This window comes from Neovison vison, chromosome 2, assembly GCF_020171115.1.
Source record: "Neovison vison isolate M4711 chromosome 2, ASM_NN_V1, whole genome shotgun sequence".
Lineage (NCBI taxonomy): Eukaryota > Metazoa > Chordata > Mammalia > Carnivora > Mustelidae > Neogale > Neogale vison.
Genome location: NC_058092.1, coordinates 164,150,825 through 164,170,998, shown reverse-complemented (window position 1 = coordinate 164,170,998; position 20,174 = coordinate 164,150,825). Strand labels below are relative to the sequence as shown.

Sequence of the window (20,174 nt, the reverse complement as noted above, 5' to 3'; positions counted from 1 at the left end):
TCCAATGAACAAGGAAGAGGTTGGTCACAGGCCCTTACTGTCCCTGGCCATTCTTTGGAAGGGTATGCAAGACAAACACAGAGTAGAATTAGTGAAACACAACCTCTTGGATAAGTGCAGAGAGTCTGGGGTGAGACTCCAGTTTGGAGATATATACGCAGAATTTTATACTATGAAAGGGACACTTTCTTTCCAGATGAGCCACCAGAGGCACAGATCTGGGCATGAGAGCTTGGCAAGTTTGCAGAAGCTGATGTGCACAGGCATCCCCGGCTCTGGGCGCCGTGGACTCTACACGCCCGGCATCACCCCCTGCCCACTCCCCACAAGGCCATGTGGAGCCTGAAAGAGGAATTGGGGTTATCAGTGAAACTGCTTTCACCAGCCTCTTCTCAATCCGGTTTTTCAAACAGAACAAAGAAAGCAATCCTTGTTCCATTTTCCCCAAGCAGGAACTCTGCTAACTAGTTTCAGTTTCCACTTTCGGTTCTTATCTTGGTTTCCAGTTTAATTTGGTAACAACACGCCCACAGCTGACACTATTAACTGTCTATCTGATAGAACCCTGTTTTGGGACTGAGTGCAGAACATCCTCAAGACTCGCCAGAATCTCAGAAGAGCCCATCAGCTCAGCAGCACACTGCAGAACCGTTGTCTGATTCATCGCAGCCATGAGGTAAGGATTTCTCTGCTTCCCCACCTTTCAGTCTAAAGTTTTAGAAAAATGTTCATCAAAACCATCTCAAGAGACTTTGTTTCAGTAATGTTAAGTTTCCTTGGTCTTCTATCTGAGCATCTGCTTGTGGACTGAGTGTTCGCAAATTCAGGCAAACTCTTTTTTCCTTTGTTCCTTTGTGTTAGCATCAAGCTTACCTCATAATAAAGCCCAAAGAAGCAGAGGGATGCAGGAAAAGAGTTTCTTGGGAAGGGAGAAAATGACCCCCAATCTCCGAAATTCTTTTCCCTAAACTCAGTACCGTCTGTCCGAGGGAAGGAAGGGACATTTGGTCTGGAAAGAGACAGTGCTTTCTGCTGGCTCATCACTGTGGGGGAAGAGTGGGACCACACAGTTCTATGAGCCACAGTCCTGGGTTCTCTCAGATTCTTGAGGAAAATGCTGTGGGCATGGGGTCGCAGAAGCTCACAGCCTAGAGAAAAAGATCTTTCTCACTGTACTGCTGGGTTCCCATGGCAGGTCTTCTCAATCTGACTGGATTTAAGATGAGCAGATTACATCTCCCCTAGGGGAGCCAGTGCTCCTCAGAGCCCTGATATCCTCCGGGCCACGGGGTTTGACCAGAGTTGCGTGCTTGGGAACATCCACATCTCCCGTAGCTAAAGGCCCTCATGTGGGAATTTCTATGTTGTCCAAACTGAATCTTGATTTAAATCATCTTTAAGGGGCGCCTGGGTGGCTCAGTGGGTTAAGCCGCTGCCTTCGGCTCAGGCCATGATCTCAGGGTCCTGGAATCGAGTCCCGCATCAGGCTCTCTGCTCAGCAGGGAGCCTGCTTCCCTCTCTCTCTCTCTGTGCCTGCCTCTCTGTCTACTTGTGATTTCTCTCTGTCAAATAAACAAATAAAATCTTAAAAAAAATAAATCATCTTTAATATCAACAGACTAAAGAATTTTAATTAATATCGACTTGCAAATTTCCCCTCAGTGCTCCAGTGGACAAAATTTGAAGTGACGGAAGTTCCACAAAGTGAATAATTACAAGCCTATGATCAACCCTCCTCCCTGGTCCATAGACAGATGGAGGAGGTTATCACTGATAAAGGAAATAATAATGATGATGATAATATAGAAGTAACTATCGCTTCCTTGATGCTTATTAAGTACCAGCCTGGCTTCTAAAAGTATTATGCAAACTATTATATTTAATCCTCAACAGACAGCCATGAGGCAGGTACTCAGATCATACTGATTTTGCAATAATGAATCTCGGACTTAGAAACGTTAAGGATCACGCAGATAACAAATGATAGATCTGAGACAGGAACCAGAATTTCTAGTCAGTGATACCTTATTTAACCTTTAAACCAATGTTTCTTGTCTACAGCCATACCACCTTGAACACGCCCGATCTCGTCTAAACCAATGTTTCTTTTTTTTTTTTAGATTTGTTTATTTATTTTTGAGAGGTGGGGGAGGGGCAGAGGCAAAGAGGGAATCTCAAGCAGACTCCGTGCTAAGTGCAGAGCCCAGCACGGAGCTCCATCCCAGGACCCTGAGATCATGACCTGAGCTGAAGACGCAGATGCTTAACTAACTGAGCCACGCAGGTGCCCCTAAACCAGTATTTCTTAAAGTGTACCAGTGGGGGGGGGTACATGAGATCATTTCAGACTGCATACTTATCAGTTTTTATGTTTTAGTGCTTTTGTGTTTATTTCAACACGTACTAGAGAAAAATATGTATATATCACTTATAGAATTTCTTTGGGTGAGTAGCATGATTTTTTTATTGTGATAACATATATGTATGGTAAAATTAGCCACTGTCACTTATTTTCAAGTGTATGATTTTGTGGCATTTAGTACCTTCACGACATTGTCCAACCATCACCAGTATCGCCTTCAAGAATATTTTCATGGCTCTGAGGAGAAACTCCACACCACTTAAGGAGTCGATTTCCACTCATCCTTCGCTCCAGGCTCTTGCAACCATTAATCTGCTTTTACTCTTTGGATTTGTCTACTGTGGATATGTCCTATCAATGGACGCATGCAAGAAGTGGCTTTCTGAGGCTGCCTTATTTCACTCAGCATAATGTCTTCAAGGTTCACCCAAGTTGTAGCAGGTGTGAGAATGACCTTTTCCATGTTCAGGCTGAACAATATTCCACTGTATATAGACTCCATTCATTCCTTGATGGCATTTAGGTTGCTCCCACCTTTTGACTGTTGTGAACAATGCTGCTATGAATGTAAGCATGTCAATACCTGTTCAAGTCTCTGTTTTCACTTGTTTTGGGTATACCCCAAAGTGGCACTGCTGACTCATATGACAAATCTAATTTTTTGAAGAATAATCACCATTTCCACAGCAACTGCCCCATTTTATATTCCCATAAATAATGCACAACAGTTCTAATTTTTCCACAACCTCATCAACACTCACTTTTTTCTCTTTTGCTGATAGTAGTCATCCTAATGGATGTGAAGTGATATTTCATTTTACTTTTTTTTTAAAAAAAGATTTTATTTATTTATTTGATGACTAGAGATCACAAGTAGGCAGAGAGGCAGGCAGAGAGGAAGAAGCAGGCTCCCCGCTGAGTAGAGAGCCCGATGCAGGGCTCCATCCTAGGACCCTGAGATCATGACCTGAGCCAAAGGCAGAGGCTTAACCCACTGAGCCACCCAGGCACCCCTCATTTTACTTTTGATTTGCATTTCTTTCATGTGTTTAAGGCAACCTGTGTATCTTCTTTGGAGAAATGTTCATTCCTTTGCCCATTTTTTAGTCAGTTGTTGTTTATTCTTGTTAGAGATTTATTTGAGAGAGAGAGAAAAAGCATGAGTAGGGGGAGGGGTAGAAAGAGAGGAAGAGAGAGAATCTCAAGCAGACTCCCTAAAGAGTGGGGAGTCCAATGGGGGATTCAATCCCAGTACCCTGAGATCATGACCTGAGCCAAAATCAGGAGTCAGATGCTTAACCAACTAAGCAACTTAGGCGCCCCTGTTTTTTGTTGTTGTTGTTGTTGGTGGTGGTGGTGGTTTTTGTCGTTGAGTTACAAGAGGTGTTTATGTAGTCTGGATATTAATCTCTTATCAGATATGTGATTTGCAAATAATCTCTCCCATTTTGTGGATTGTCTTTTCATTCTGTCAGTAGTTCCCTTTGATATACAAACATTTCTAATTTTTATGAAATCCAATTTATTTCTGTTTCCTTGTGTTACCTCTGCTTTTGGTGTCCTAACCAAGACAGCCAAATCCAACGTCATGATGTTTTTTTCCTATTTTCTTCTAAGATTTTTGTAGTTTGGTCCATTTTGAGCTTAATGTTTTGTTTTATTTTAGTATGTAGTATAAGGGTCCAACTTCATTCTTTTGAATGTAGCTATCCAGGTTTCCTGGCACTATTTGTTTTTTTTGGCGGGGGGGGTTGTTATTTTTTTAAAGATTTTATTTATTTGAGAGAGCAAACAAGCACAAGTCAGGGGAGGGGCAGGGGAAGGAGGGGAAGAAGCAGACTTCCTGCTGAGCAGGGAGCCGGATGGACCTAGGACCCTGAGATCATGACTTCAGCAAAGGTAGATGCTTAACTGACTGACCCGCCCAGGTGCCCCCTGGCACCATTTGTTAAAACATCTTTCTCCATTAAATGGTCCTGGCACACGTATTAAAAACCATTTGGCCATTGTTATGGAATGAATTGTGTCCCTCTGGTCATATGTTGAAGTGTAGTTGTCATACAGGCGACCATCATATAGGTGGTCTAATGCCCGCTGTGACTGTATTTAGAGATGGGGCCTGTCAGGAAGTACTCAGAGTTAACTGAGGTCTTAAGGGCCCACCCTTATGGAAGAAGAGGAAGTGCACTCACTCTCTCTCAATCCATGTACCACAGAGTAAAAGTCATGTGGACACCAGTAAGAGTCCTTATCAGGAAACAAATCAGTAGGCACCTTGATTGCGGCCTCCCAGCCTCCAGAACTGTAAGAAAATAAATATCTGTTGTTTAAGCCAGTCAGTCCGTGGTACTTCATTATGGTAGCCCTAGAAGACAAATGCAACTTTATACCCGAGTGTTTATTTCTGGGCTCTCTATCCTGTTCCACTGATCAATATGTCGTTCTTTACGCCCATACCCCCGTTTTGATTATTGTAGCTTTGTTGTAAGTTTTGTATGAGACCTCCAACTTTGTTCTTTTCAAGATCATTTTAGTTCTTTGTGATCCCTTGAGATGCCATCTAAATTTTCAGGTGGATTTTTCTATTTCTACAAAAAACAAAAACAAACAACAACAACACAAAACACCATTAGGATTTTTATATGGATTGCACTGAGTCTGTGGATTGCTTTGGGTGGTACTGACATCTGAACAGTATTAAAGCTTCCCGGCCATGGACACAGGATGCTTCTTACTTTATTTGTGTCTTCCTTACCTTCTTTCAGCAGTGTTCTGTAGTTTCCAGTGTATGAAACTTCCACCTCCTTGGTTGACTTTATGCCTAAGTATTTAATTCTTTTTGATGCTATTATAAAAAAATTGTTTTCTTAATTTGCTTCCTGGCTTCTTTATTGTTAACTCACAGAAACATAACTGATTTTTACATGTTGATCTTGCATGCTGCGATTCTGTCGAAATCATTTCTTAGTTCTAACAGGGTTTGTGTGAAATCATTAGGATGTTCTATGTACAAAATCATGTTATTTGTAAACAGAGATCATTTTACTTCTTCTTTTCCAACTTAGAATGTATTTTATTTCTTCTCTTAATTGACTGCTCTGGCTAGGACTTCCAGAACTACGTTGAAGAGAAGTGGCAAATGTGAGCACCCTTGCCTTGTTCCTAATCTTAACAGAGACTCTGCTTTCAGTCTCTCACCATTGAGGGTGATTTTAGCTATGGAATTTCCTTTTATTTTTTTAAAGATTTTATTTATTTATTTGACGGAGAGAGATCACAAGTAGGCAGAGAGGTAGACAGAGAGAGAGGGGGAAGCAGGCTCCCTTCTAAGCAGAGAGCCTGATCGGAGCTCGATCCCAGGACCCTGAGATCATGACCTAATCCACTGAGCCACCCAGGCGCCCTGGATGTTGAGGAAATTTCCTTCTATTCTAGTTTGTTGAGTGTTTTTATCATTAAAGGGTGTTGTGATCCTGTCAAATGCTTTTTCTACATCAATTAGATGACCATATGGGTTTTTTTTACTTCATTCTGTTAATGTGGCATATTAAAATGATTGATTATCCTACATTGAATTATTCTTGAATTCCAGGAATAAATCCTACTTGGTCATGGTGTATAATCCTTTTCATATCCTGTTAAGTTCTGTATGCTAGTATTTTGTTAAGGGTTTGGCATTAATTTTCACAATGAAAATTGGTCTGTAGTTTAGTTTTGTGTTTTTGTCTTATTTGACCTTGGTATCTCTGTCATATTGGCCTCATAGAATTTATGAATTTGAAAGTGCAGTGTTTTTCCTCTTTCACTTTTTTGGGAGCATTTTAGAAGAATTGGTGTTAGTCTTTTTTCTTTTTAAGATTTTATTTATTTATTTGACAGACAGAGATCACAAGTAGGCAGAGAGGCAGGCAGAGAGAGAGAGAAGGAAGCAGGCTCCCTGCTGAGCAGAGAGCCCGATTCGGGGCTCAATCCCAGGATCCTGGGATCATGACCTGAGCTGAAGGCAGAGGCTTTAACCCACTGAGCCACCCAGGCGCCCCGGTGTTAGTCTTTTTTTATGAGTCTTCCAACTCCTGGTTAAATCTCCATATGTGTCCTGCTGGACAAAGGCTTCCCCTGACAGGCCTCGTGAGAGATGGCTGCCTCCCTCACCTCAGACATTGCACAGCCAGTGAAGAGCAGTCTCTGAAGGGAGCGGCAGTCCAAAACGCACGCAGGGCCTCTCTGGCTCATCATCTCTTCACGTGTTTGCAGTTCCTAAGCTAGGACTCCTCATTCCGTGGTCTCTTTCTCTGAGGCCTTGGGTGGAGGTCCTCCTCCCATACCTCTGCTGAGACAACGTGACAGGAGGGTAGAGAGGGAAAACGGGAAGACATGTCTCCCCACTCTGACTCAGTACCCAAAACACGAGATGATGATCAGGTGACAATAGGTATGTGCCTCCATAAAATGTAAAAACTCTGCCAACAAAGAAAAATTCAGGACCAGATGGCTTCACTGGTGAATTCTACCACACTTTTGAAGTGTCAGGAGCAAGGTGGAGATACCAGATGTCAAGGGAGCTAACACGGATGGGCCCACATTTTTACCAAGTAAAAGGCCACTGTTTCCGACTTGAACTTGTTGAGCATCTTCTCAATTCTCTTTCCCTGATGCTGAAGGCTGTTGGGCAGGGCTTGCCTGTGCCAGATGCTCTTGGCTGTCTTGTCCAAACACCAGCAGGATAAGTTCTGTATCGCGAGTCAGATCAATGCATCCCCACATCCCCCAATCCAACTCTACCATTTGAAACCTTGGTTGGACCTCTCTATTCTGGAAGTCCATGTGTATCCTACAGAGAAAGAGTAAGAGGACATGTCCTTCCCCTCACCTAACAAAAGAAATTGCCTTACCTACCAACCAAACAGAGAACACAGGGAAAGAACTCATGAACCTGAAGATAGAATGATAGAAATTATCCAATCTCATACTAACTTTAAGTAGCTGTGCAAACACCAAAAAGGATGAACCCTAAGAAATCCAAGACATAATGCAGTGAAAATGTTGAAAACTAAAGACAAAGTAATGGACAGAAATGATACCTTACCTTTGGGAGAGGGGCGGAAATCCATAATTCTCATGCCAGCTAATTTTTCATTAGAAACCATGGAGTCTAGAAAAAAGAGGCACACCATTTTTCCAGTGCTGAAGGAAAAGAACTTCCAGCCCAGACTCCTATATCCAACAAAAAAATCCTTCTAGAATGAAGATGAAATCAAGACATTCTCTGATGAGGGGCACCTGGTTGCCTTAGTCAGTGGAGTGTGCAACTCTTGCTCTCAGGGCTGTGAGTTCGAATCCCACAAATCTCTGTCGGGTGCAGAGATTACTTAAAAATAAAATCTTTAAAAACAAAAAACAATGCAGCCATCAAAAGAAATGAAATCTTGCCATTTGCGACAACATGGATGGAACTAGAGCGTATCATGCTTAGCGAAATAAGTCAAGCGGAGAAAGACAACTATCATATGATCTCCCTGATATGAGGAAGTGGTGATGCAACATGAGGGCTTAAGTGGGTAGGAGAAGAATAAATGAATCAAAATGGGATTGGGAAGGAGACAAACCATAAGTGACTCTTAATCTCACAAAACAAACTGAGGGTTGCTGGGGGGAGGAGGGTTGGGAGAAGGGGGTGGGGTTATGGACATTGGGGAGGGTATGTGCTTTGGTGAGTGCTGTGAAGTGTATACACCTGGCAATTCACAGACCTGTACCCCTGGGGATAAAAATATATGTTTATAAAAAATAAAAAATTAAAAAAGAATTAATCATAGATCTAAATATAAGATCCAGAACATTAAAAGTCTTAGAAAAAGAAAAAAAAACTTTCTCAGATGAAGGAAAACTAAAAGATGTCACCATAAGATTTACCCTAAAGGGATACGTAAAGGAAGTTCTTCTCCAATAAGCAAAAAAGAGGAAGTAAAAGGCATATAGCTCAGAAAGGAAAAATAAAACTGTCACTGTTTACAGATGCCATTATGGTCTACCTAGAAAATCCCATCTATAAAACAACTCCTAGAACTAATGAGTGAGCCCATCAGGGTAGCAGAATGTAAGACTGATGTACAAAACCCAATTGTATTTAGGTATACCAGCAATGAACATGTGGAAATTGAAGTTAAAATAGAACAGAATTTTAGGTTGCTTCGAATAAATATTTAATTATAAATATAACATAAAATATATAGGATTTGAATGCCTAAAACTACAAAATACTTATGAAAGGAATCAAAGAAGGTCTAAATAAACAGAAATACAGCATATTCATGGATTAGAAGACTCAACATACCAAAACTGTCAATTCTCCCTTAATTGATATAAAATTCCTATCAAAATTCCAACAATGGGTTGCCTGGGTATCTCAGCCAGTTAAGTGTCTGCCTTCAGCTCAGGTCGTGATCCTAGGGTCCTGGGATCAAGCTGCAGTCAGGCTCCCTGCTCAGCGGGGAGTCTGCTTGTCCCTCTCCCTCTGCCCCCGCAGATGTTCTGTTGCACATACACACAATTGCTCTCTCTCCCCCTCAAATAAATAAAGTCACTTAAAAAAGAAATATTAAAAAATCTCTGGCAAGGTATTTTATAAATATAGACAACATAAATCTAAAATTTATATGGAAAGGCAAAGGAACTAGAATAATAGTTTTTAAGAAGAATAAAGTGAGAGGAATCACCCTACACAATTTTAAGACTACAGTAAGTGAAATAATATGGTATCGGTGTTAGGGATAAAAACATAGCTCAGGGAGGGGAGCCTGCTTCCCTCTCTCTCTGCCTGCCTCTCTGTCTACTTGTGATCTCTCTCTGTCAAATAAATAAATAAATAATCTTTAAAAAAAAAACATAGCTCAGGGAAACAGAATAAGGAACCCAGAAATAATCCCACATAATTTTTGCCAACTGACTTTTCACAAAGGTATAAAAGCAATTCAATGAAGAAAGAAGTCTTTTCAACAAATTGTGATAGGAACAACCAGATACCCATAGGCAGAAAATGAGCCAGCAAATTAATCTTCATACATTATGAAAAAGTTAACTCAAAATGAATCATGGATACAATGTAAAAAGTGAACCTATAAAATGTGCAGAAGAAATCACAGGCAGGGCACCTGGGTGGCTCAGTCAGTTACATGTCTATCTTTGGCTCAGGTCATGATCTCAGGGTGTTGGGATGGAACCCTTGTTGGGCTCCCTGCTCAGTGGGGAGTTGGCTGCTCCCACTACCTCTGCCACTCCCCCAACTCATGCTTGCTCATTCTCTCTTGCTACAAAATAAGTAAAAATCTTTAAAATAAAAAATTAATAAATTAATTATTAAAATTAATAAATTAAAAATTAATAAATTAAATACATTAAAATTAATAAATTATAAATTAATAAAAATAAATAAATAAATTTATAAATTAAAATAAATAAATAAAATTATAAAATAAATTTAATAAAATAAAGCCTATGTGGCTCCATTGGTAAGCATCTGCCTTCAGCTCCGGTCATGATCCCGGGGCCCTAGGATTCAGTCCTATATAGGGCTCCTTGCTCAGCTGGGAGTCTGCTTCTCCCTCTTCTCTGCCACCCCCGCCCCCGCTTGTGCTCTCCCCTCTCTGACAAATAAATAAATAATATATTTTTAGAATTAATTAATTAAAAGAAAAAGAAATCATAGGAGAGAATCTTCAGGACCCAGTACTTGCTACAGAGCTCCTGGACATGATACCAAGAGCATGATCCATGAGAGACCAAAAAAAAAAAAAATCAATAAACTATAATTCATCAAAAGTAAAAACTTGGGTGCCTAGGTGGCTCAGTCATTAAGTGTCTGCCTTTAGCTCAGGTCATGATCCTGGGGTCCTGGGATCGAGCCCTGCATTCGGCTCCCTACTCAGTGGGAAGCCTGCTTCTCCCTCTCCCCCACTGCTTGTGTTCCCTGTCTCACTGTATCTCTGTCGAATAAATAAAATCTTAAGGAAAAAAGGTAAAAACTTTTGCTCTTCAAAAGACCGTATTAAAGGATAAAAAGACCAGCTACACCCCAAGAGAAAATATTTGAAAACCACACACCTCACAAAGGACTCATATCTAGAATCTATAAAGAATTCTTGAAACCTGACAATGAAAAAACAAACAATCCAAATAGAAAACAGGCAGAAGATATGAAGAGATATTTTGCCAAGGAGGATGTGTGGGTGATGAAGGAGCTCAGGAAGAGATTTTCAACAACATTAGCCCTTAGGGAAGGGAAATTAAGCCCACAATGAGATATCCTATTAAGAGAGCTAAGAAGAAAACACTTTTAAATGAAAATTCCAAATGCTGGTAAGAATGCAGAGAACTGGATCCTTCATACATTCTAGTCAGAATGGAAAATGATATGGTCACTGTGGGAAATAGTTGGGCAGTTAAAAACACAAGCACATACTAACCATATAACCTGTACGCCACTCCTGGGCATCTATCCCATGGAAATGAAAATGAATGTCCACACAAAAGTCTGTGCACAGCTCTTCAGAGCACCTTGATCTGTAATAGGTCCCAAACCAAAAATTCTAGGAAACATCCTAGAATAGATGCATAGGTAAACCAACTGTGGCATGCCCATGCTGCGGGATATCATTCTCCAATAAAAAGGAATGAACCATAGATAAGCTGAACAATGGATGGATGTCAGGGCATTATGATGAGTGGGGGGGACAAAAAGGCAATCTCAAAATGTCACCTACTATATCATTCCATGATATGACATTCTTGAAGTGACCAAATCATAAAGAAGAAAACAAGTGACCAGAGGCTAGGGATGTTTGGTGAGGAGAAGGGAGGGGAACAGGTGTGATTCTGAATAGTATGAGGGCAGCATTTGTGATGATAAAGTATTCTGCATCTTGACGGAGGTCGTGGTTCCATGGATTTACTCACGCAGTGAAATGATGCAGAAGTGACAGATGCTGTCTCACTGTCAGTCATCTTTGCTCTGGTACGATCATTCAGTAAGGTGCAATCTCCGGAAGAACCTGGGGGAAAGGCACGCCGGACCTCTGTACTCTCTTTGCAAATATCAGCCAATCTATAATTATTTCCAAGTAATAGGCACAGAAAAAGAGTTGGTTGAACAAATATCATCCCTTCCAGGTTGTCTTCATTTGTTGCAAAATCTACAGACTAAAGTCCTGAAGTGAATAACAGATATTGGGAAGGAAAGAACAATGGGGTGGTACTTGACCAGTCAAAGGGATGGCTTCGTTTCCATTACACTGAGCACTCCTAAAATTGCAAATAATTGCCCTCTATGTTTTCAGTGACAAATCCGAAGGGAATCTCCTTGAAGAGAGCCTGGTTCAGCTGAGATGTCACTTCACATGGGAGTTGCTAGTGGAAGCCACCGAGCTGCCCGATTTAGAAAACAGGATCTTGGATGAGATTGATTACCTGGACACCAGATACAACGCGGGGATCCACAACCTGCTGGCCTACGTGAAACACCTCAAGGGCCAGAACCAGGAAGCCCTGGGGAGCCTGCGGGAAGCCGAAGCCTTGATCCAGCAGGAACAGGCCGCCCAGTCAGAGGCGAGAAGCCTTGTGACGTGGGGCAACTACGCCTGGCTGCATCACCGCATGGGCAGGCCGCAGGAAGCCCAGGCTTACCTGGACAAGGTGGAGGAGGCCTGCAAGAAGCTCGGGGCTTCCTCCCGCTACAGCATGCAGTGTCCCCAGATGGACTGCGAGGAGGGGTGGGCCTTGCTGAAATGCGGAGGGAAGAAGAACTATGAACGGGCCCATGCCTGCTTTGAGAAGGCTCTGGCAGTGGACCCAGAAAACCCTGAATTCAGCACTGGTTATGCGATCTCCACCTACCGCCTAGACAGCTTTAACAAAGCAACACAGGTTAGCGAGGCGTTTTGTCTGCAGCCCCTGAGAGAGGCCATCAGGCTAAACCCAGAAGATGCGTATGTTAAGGCTCTCCTTGCCCTGAAGCTCCAGGACGTAGGCCAAGAAGCTGAAGGAGAAAAGTACATAGAAGAAGCACTAGGCAACACGTCCTCGCAGACCTACGTCTTCCGGTATGCGGCCAAGTTTTACCGAAGAAAAGGCTGTCTGGATAAAGCTCTCCGGCTCTTAAAAATGGCCCTGCGGGCCACCCCGTCCTCTGCCTTCCTGCATCACCAGGTAGGGCTTTGCTACAGGGCACAGGTGATTGCAATCAAGAGAGCTGCCAACTGGCAGCCCAGGGGACAGGACAGAGAAAATGTTGACAGAATGGCAAGATTAGCCATATCTCATTTTCAGTTTGCTCTGGAACAAAAGCCCACGTTTGAAGTTGCTTACATACACCTGGCGGGCATGTACATAGAAGTCGGCGACTACGGGAGAGCGGAAGACACGTACCAAAAAGTGCTCTGCTTGAAATCACTCGAAGAAGAAAAACTGCAAGAGATCCATTTCCACTATGGTCAGTTTCAGGAATTTCAAAAGAAATGTGAGATCAATGCAATTATCCATTATCTGAAAGCAATAAAAATAGAGAAGGCATCACTGTTGAAGGATAAAAGTATCAATTCTTTGGAGAAACTGGTTTTAAGGAAACTTCGTAGAAATGCATCAGATGTAGAAAGCTTGAGCATTCTCGGGTTCGTCTATAAAGTCAAAGGAGAGATAAATAAGGCCCTGGAGTACTATGAGCGGGCCCTGCGGCTGGCGGCTGACTTTGGGAACTCTGAGACAGAACCCCCAGCCGTGGAAATGTGAACCTCGCTCACATTCTGTTTGACTTTTAGGTAACTCTAAACTTAAACTCTAAACTGTAGTCATTTTTTTCTGCTTGCTACTTTCAGAAACATATTACGTAATTAAGTAATCTGCTATAGTGATAGAAGTTTTTAACATTTATACTCAAACCTGATAAAATATTGTTAGTAGTCAGTAGTGAGGAGTGAAACTGATATACACACATTTCTGTATGTGAGAGTGAGAGGAACCATTTCTCTGTGAACGTTATCTAGCAGAAAAGCAATTTTTTGAGTAGATTTGTAGCAAATAAAGCAGTGGATTTACGTAAAATAAAATGTTTAATTCATTCATTTTTATCAACAAATCGTTGTCAGTGTTAGATACCAAATATGGTGATGTGGGGAAGGAAAAAAATCTTTTTACTCTATCTATCTTAGGTTCACTGGCCAGGACCCCATAGTGAGACTGGTAAGGACAGATGAACAAGATAAATACAGATTTATCAACACATGCATCTCACATACACATGGGAGCACCCAGCAATGAGTAACTCAAAGGGTGGTTTGAACCTGGACTTCCGGGGCACCTGGGTGGCTCAGTGGGTTCAGCCTCTGCCTTCGGCTCTGGTCATGATCGCAGGGTCCTAGGATCCAGCCCTGCATCGAGCTCTCTGCTCAGCAGGGAGCCTGCTTCCCCCGACCCAGGCCCTGCCTCTCTGCTTACTTGTGATCTCTCCCTCTGTTAAATAAATAAAATCTTAAAAAAAAAACAAAAACCTGGACTTCCAGAGCATTCTAACAAATGAACATTACATTTAGAGAAGGGATAAGGAAAAGGAAAAGAACCTTGAGTTTCTAGTGTGGCAAACTATAGAAAGGTAAATATATGGGGGAAATTAATGGAAAATAAGAGCTAGTTAATAAGGTCTGTTGTGTAGATTTCTCCAGTAGTGACTCTGCACTGATAAAGGCCTAGAGTTCTCAGGCAATCAACTTCTCTCTCCAGGTGGAGGGGTCGAGAAGGTAAGGGGACACCTTCACAAAGGCATGTACTGCTTTTAGGCAGATAGGGGATGGCAGAAAGATTTCCTTACATCTGCTTCTTCTCAGTTGCCTTCAGTTGAAAATAATCCACATACCAAGTGCCTCAGTGGCTTAGTCCCTTACGCATTTGCCTTGCCTCAGGTCATGGTCTCAGGTCCTGGGATTGGACCCACATCAGGCTCCCTGCTCAGCGGAGAGCCTGCTTCCCCCTCTCCCTCTGCCTCTCCTCCTGCTCATGTGCGTGCGCATTCCCTCTCTCACTCTCTCAAATAAATAAAGAAAATCTTTAAAAATAGAAACAATAATCCATATGCCGACGGGGCCTATTTTAGGATGGCATATGCTGCTGTCCTTCAGTGAAGAAAGCAGACATTTTCCCAAACCTCCTGTAGTTCACAATCCAGACAGAGAAACAGTAAAACAAGTGCACAGTCAAGTCAAGGTCAATTTTCTCCATGAAGTTAATTTATTGCCAAATTGTTTCAAGCAGCTTCTCTTGTTTTATGCTTTTTTTAAAAAAGATTTTATTTATTTGACAGAGAGAAATCACAAGTAGACTGAGAGGCAGGCAGAGAGAGAGAGAGAGGGAAGCAGGCTCCCTGCTGAGCAGAGAGCCTGATGCGGGACTCGATCCCAGGACCATGAGATCATGACCTGAGCCGAAGGCAGCGGCTTAACCCACTGAGCCACCCAGGCGCCCCTGTTTTATGCTTTTTGAAGCACTATTTATTCAGTCATTTTCTGGTCTTAATCAAGAAATTGGAAAAGGATACTAAATGATTTGAGAGACCATCAGTAACAATCACCTTTGAGTACGACATTTAATGAAAGCGGTTGCACACCGAGCAGTATTTTTAAGAAGAAAAAAATAAGGAAACCACGTGATTTTTTTCATTCTTATATTTATTTTGGGGGGAGGATATATTAATTTCACACTGCAGCTGTAACAAGTAAATAAAACTTGATGGCTTAAAATGACAGAAATGTATTGTCTTACAGTCCTGGAGGTCAGAAATTTGAAATGAGTTTTGTTGGACTGAAATCAAAGTGTTGGCATGGCCACGCTGCCTCCTGAGGTTCTCAGGGACAAGCCCTCTTGTACCTTTTCCAACTATGAGAGGCTGCCTGCATTTCTTGCTGGGGACCCTGATCCACAAGAATACAAGTCCTCAAGGAATTCACAAACAGACTGCACAGGCCTTTGGATTTCTACCAGAATTCTATAGGAATTGAAGGGACAGAATTTTTATCATCGAAGGGCAGGCATCAGAGTTACAGAGATGCAATCTTCTCCACTCACTTGTAACTAAAACCAGAGATTTAGAAGAGCGAAAAAATGGCATCTTATAGTGCCTATATATTTGGGGTAGGAGCCAGGTGGTGCTAAAAGTGAGTTTGACTAGTGCCGACTCTCCCAGACTGAGAAATACTCAGTGTAAGAACTGTTGGATAATTGGCTGATTCTCGACAAGGCAACCCTTCCCAGGTATTGCTATCCATTGTTTGCTGCCCGAAAACAGAACTCATTCATGCAAAATAAGTGTTTGGATTATGTGATGTGTTTATGTGAAGTGTGCTTGACAGTCTGCAGAGGCCACAGTTATTAGAGTGTCTTTTAACCGAATACCATCTCTTTAACCCCTCCTTCCTTACTCTGGAGGAGGTCTCTGCACCGTCAGGGCTCCATAGCTCTAACACGTGGAAGAGCCTGGATGCTTGTGGAGAAAAACAACAAGCAGCAAATCCAGAAAAACAGATGCTTTTTGGTATTGAAAAACGCTATTGCCCAAATTACACATGACCATCTCCAAGCATTACCAAGAAGTCTCTAACTTGACAGCTGACTTCTAGGAGCTGGCTACTCCCACGGAAATGACTGGCAGAACCTCAGCTGCTGTGCTCATTTAGAGTTTCCAAAATTTCTCCAAGTGCCTAGGGAATATCTCTCACGTCCCCTAAATCACACTGAGCCACAGCTCCTGCCATTCACTACTGCGAAGGTGCCCCAGGCCAGATCTTTGCTACTGCTGTCTACACACCACGGCAAGCTTCAGTTCCTTGGGGACCCTCCCGGCCACCGATGTCTCCATTCTCCTGCTGCTGCTCGTGCGGGAACTGCATTGGGAATGGGGACCCCCACCCCGTAGCCTGCCCCAGCTTGAATGTCCCACCCTCAGTCTGCATCCACACCTCTGTGGCTTGTCCTCAGCCACACCAAATGTGCTAAAAGCCACCTCCACTCTGAGTCCCACGTGGAAGGGAACAGGCCTTCTCTGACATTCCCTGGATGTCCACGCTTTCACCCAGGCCTCTTCTTGAACTTCATCCCCAATGGCTCTTCATCTGTGGTGAGCTCTTCCTCTCCTACCTGAAATCCAGCTCTCTCTCTCTCTCTCTCAGGCTGTGTTGCGAGGATGAACTCAAATGAAGTCAAACAAACACATGAGGGTTTATTTATGGGACTGATTCTCAAGGAGGGAGGTGTGAGGGGAGAAGAGAAGGCTGCCTTGTGGGGGCAGGGCCGTTGCTTTTGGCAACTTACGATTTGACTGTTGCAACTGCAGGGTGCTACTAACATCTAGTGGGCACGTGGAAGGATGCTGCTTCCGTAGCTCACGACGCTGGGCAGCTTCCCACAACACAGAATTACCCAGCCCAAGTGGCATTAGCTCCAACATTGAGAAACCCTCTCCTACACCTATTTCTTAGAAGAGTTACTATTTAAGTTTCGTTTCCCAAGGAGATTTTAGATCAACTGCCATGCTTCACTTTCTATTTCCCTTTATCACTAGCTGTTGTGTTTTACATGTTGATCAGAATGAATTCAAAAGACAGGGCACTACTGATTTTCCCAAGAACACACCCAATCCAATAGTCTGTGAAAAAAGATCTATATTCAAATTCCATCTAGTAATTTTGATATGTTCAACATGCGCGGAACAGCCAGGCATGTTTTTTCTGTATCCTGAAAATGTACCTTCCTTTGAAATTTTTACAGATGGCTTTTGTGTTTCTGAATTTGAATTCCTAAACAATATAAGTAGAAAAGCAGGATTTTTTTTTTTCTGTTCATGTTTACCTCTAATTACTTAGTTGCTATCCATCTAAATCGTAATAAGCAAAGACGATCTCTCGGCCCAGATTCGGTTAAAAGAAAAGAAGGGAAAGAAGTAGGAATGAGCCAGAAAACAATCAATGCACTGAAAACTTTTTCAAGCACATGAGTGCTATTAAATTTTTCTACATCCTTGGTAAACAGGAAAATATGGGTTTATTTTTCGCCCACAACAAGCTGTTCTGTACCTTTTCTAAAATGTGGCTTCCTGGGTCACCTGGGTGGCTCAGTTGGTTAAGTATCTGCTCAGGTCATGATCCCAGGATTCTGGGATCCCAAGATAGAGCCCTGTGTCAGGCTCCCTGTTAAGTGTGCAGTCTTCTTCCTCTCTCTCTCCCCCGTTCCTGCTCTCTCTTTCTCACTATCTCTCAAATAAATAAATAAAATCTTTACAAAAATTAAATAAATAAATAAAACATGGCTTCCTGCTTCAGTGAAACAGGCCCATGCCAGTACCTCTCTGACCTCATTTCTTATGACTTTTCCCCTACTCTTGCTACTTCAACCACACCATCCATGGATGGCAAGTACACTCCCATCTCCCAGGGTTTGAACTTTCTTCCCTGCCCCACAACCACAGCACTTTGAACTTTCCCTGCCTGAACCTCCTTCTCTGGCCCCATAACCACAGTGCTCACTCCTGCACCTGCTTCAGCTCTTTACTCAAACATCACTCAGTGAAACCTCACCTCCCGCACATATTTATAATGGAAATACCCTGCACTATAACCCTCTCTGTAGTACCATCTGACACTCGCTGCTTTTTTGTGCATTATCTACTCCCTCCAGAAATTAACTCCATGAAGGTAGTCCCTTGTCTGTTTTCTTTGCTTTATTTTTTTAAAATATTTTATTTATTTATTTGACAGAGAGAGATTACAAGTAGGCAGAGAGGCAGGCAGAGAGAGAGAGAGGAGGAAGCAGGCTCCCTGCTGAGCAGAGAGCCCGATGCGGGACTTGATCCCAGGACCCCGAGATCATGACCCAAGCCAAAGGCAGAGGCTTAACCCACTGAGCCACCCAGGCGCCCTTTCTTTGCTTTATTGACCTTGTCTGGCACAATGTCTGGCTCTTAGAAGTTCAATATAATTTGTTGAATCAATGAACAAATGATTGAAGTCCAAAGGGACAAAAATTTTGTGTATGGATATTTGGCACTTTCTGCTTAGATTCCCAATACCACCCCTATCTTTATTAGAAGTCTACTAAGCAAGCACAGTTTCCAAGGGCACATAAGACAAGCACTGTCACAACTCTGGATAGGGGTGTGGAAATCTCTCGGGAAAGCCATTCGGCAACAGTTATCAATTTTTTAAAATATATATTCATTTTGATTTCAAAGTTTCTCTTAACTTTACCCAATGGGAATAATGGCACAGGTGCTCAGCCGCGCACCTCTATTGTCTGTTGAATCAAGACAGGAAGCAGGGACCTCTCTCCCCTTAGGATGCAGAGACACAGAGCATCACGGCCACCCTCACAACAAAATAACAGGAAACAATCTCCTGTTGTGTGCTTTTTAAAGATTTTATTTATTTATTTGAGAGCGCGCCCGGGCGGAGCGAGGGGGAGGGGCAGAGGGAGAACCAGACTCCCCGCTGAGCAGGGTGCCCAGGGTGGGGCTCCATCCAAGGAGCCTGAGCCAAAGGCAGATGCTCCACCGACTGAGCCACCCAGGCGCCCCTCTCCTGTCATTTTATTTAAAAAAAAAAAAAAAAAAAAAAGTTACTGGAGTGCACGCAGACTCGGCGAGGCAGGTGAGACCCCAGACCAAGGTCCAGAGGCCCCGCCGCAATTCCCAACTCCGAACCACCCCCAGCTCCGCAAACCTCTTCCCCAGGATCTTGCAGAACCTTGTTTCCTGGATCTGGCCTCCGCCCAACCCGGGAGCAGGGTGACTCCAGGGTTTCGTTTTCCCGCGCGGGTGCGGCTTTTATAAGGGCCAAGGCCGGGAACAGAAACCTCCGGCCGCAGGTGTCTGCGGCAGCGCACTTCCGGCCCCGCCCGCCCCGCCCCATCCCTTCGTTGGGGGGCCCCGCCCGCGCCCCATTAGTACCCCTAGCTCAGCAGCCCGGGCTCCCCATCCTGAGCAGAAAGCCCGAGCAGAGGCCGCCTCCCAGGACGGCGCGCCACCACCATGAAGTGAGGATTTTCTCCGCTGCTGCTTCCAAACTCCGCGTAGGCCTCGGATTCCGTGGCCCGTGCTGAGCGGTGGCCCTTCCAGAGGCTGAGCCCTGGGCGCCCCGCAGAAGGCGTCGGGTTGGGGCGCCCCGGAGAACCCGGGCTCCGCCTGCGCTGGCTTCCCGCTCCCTCCCGGAACTGTCGCTGCGGACTTGTCACGTGGATCTGCTTCTACTGCCTGGTGCCTTTCTGACTTCGGGGTCTCAGCTCGTCCCCTGCTGGGAGCTACAGATTCTTGCTGATCCGCCGCGATTTTCTCTCCTTTAGGGGCTTCAAGTGTAGGGCTGCTTTTCTCACCCGGTTTGTATGCCCCGGAGCTAGGGCCCTACTTGCGCCTGATTAGTGAACCGTCCGCGTTAAAGAGTTGAGCGATTAGAGGCTAAATTCTTGTTCCGAGTCCTAACTCTGAACACCTACTGGTTGGATAACCCAAAGCAACATTTCTTAAACTCTGCGAATCCGTTTCTTGTTCGTAAAAACGAATGGCATCCAGATTTTAGGGCTGTGGAGTTAATCGACTGCTTAGCACGTTAATATTTGCAAATGTTGATTCTATTTTGTGAAGTTAAAAATGAAATTAATAAGTGCCCCACCTCTAACATCTGTAGGAAGGGAGGGAGGTTTCAGGAAGGAGGAGGACAAAGGGGTGCACTGTATGTGTAAGCAGGGTGGCCTGGAAGCCAGTGGACCCCACTGTGGACTGTCCCCCAAG

At 43.6% G+C, this 20,174-nt stretch overlaps 1 protein-coding gene across 1 annotated transcript; it reads left to right on the top strand.

Annotated features, from left to right (window-relative positions):
• The first annotated feature begins 508 nt into the window (after nt 1–508).
• On the top strand, nt 509–13,458 carry LOC122900645 (interferon-induced protein with tetratricopeptide repeats 1-like). Its single transcript, XM_044239447.1, has 2 exons — nt 509–676; nt 11,695–13,458. The coding sequence occupies exons 1-2, from the start codon at nt 672–674 to the stop codon at nt 13,139–13,141; spliced, it is 1,452 nt and encodes a 483-aa protein (XP_044095382.1). The 5' UTR covers nt 509–671; the 3' UTR covers nt 13,142–13,458.
• The last annotated feature ends 6,716 nt before the right edge of the window (nt 13,459–20,174 follow it).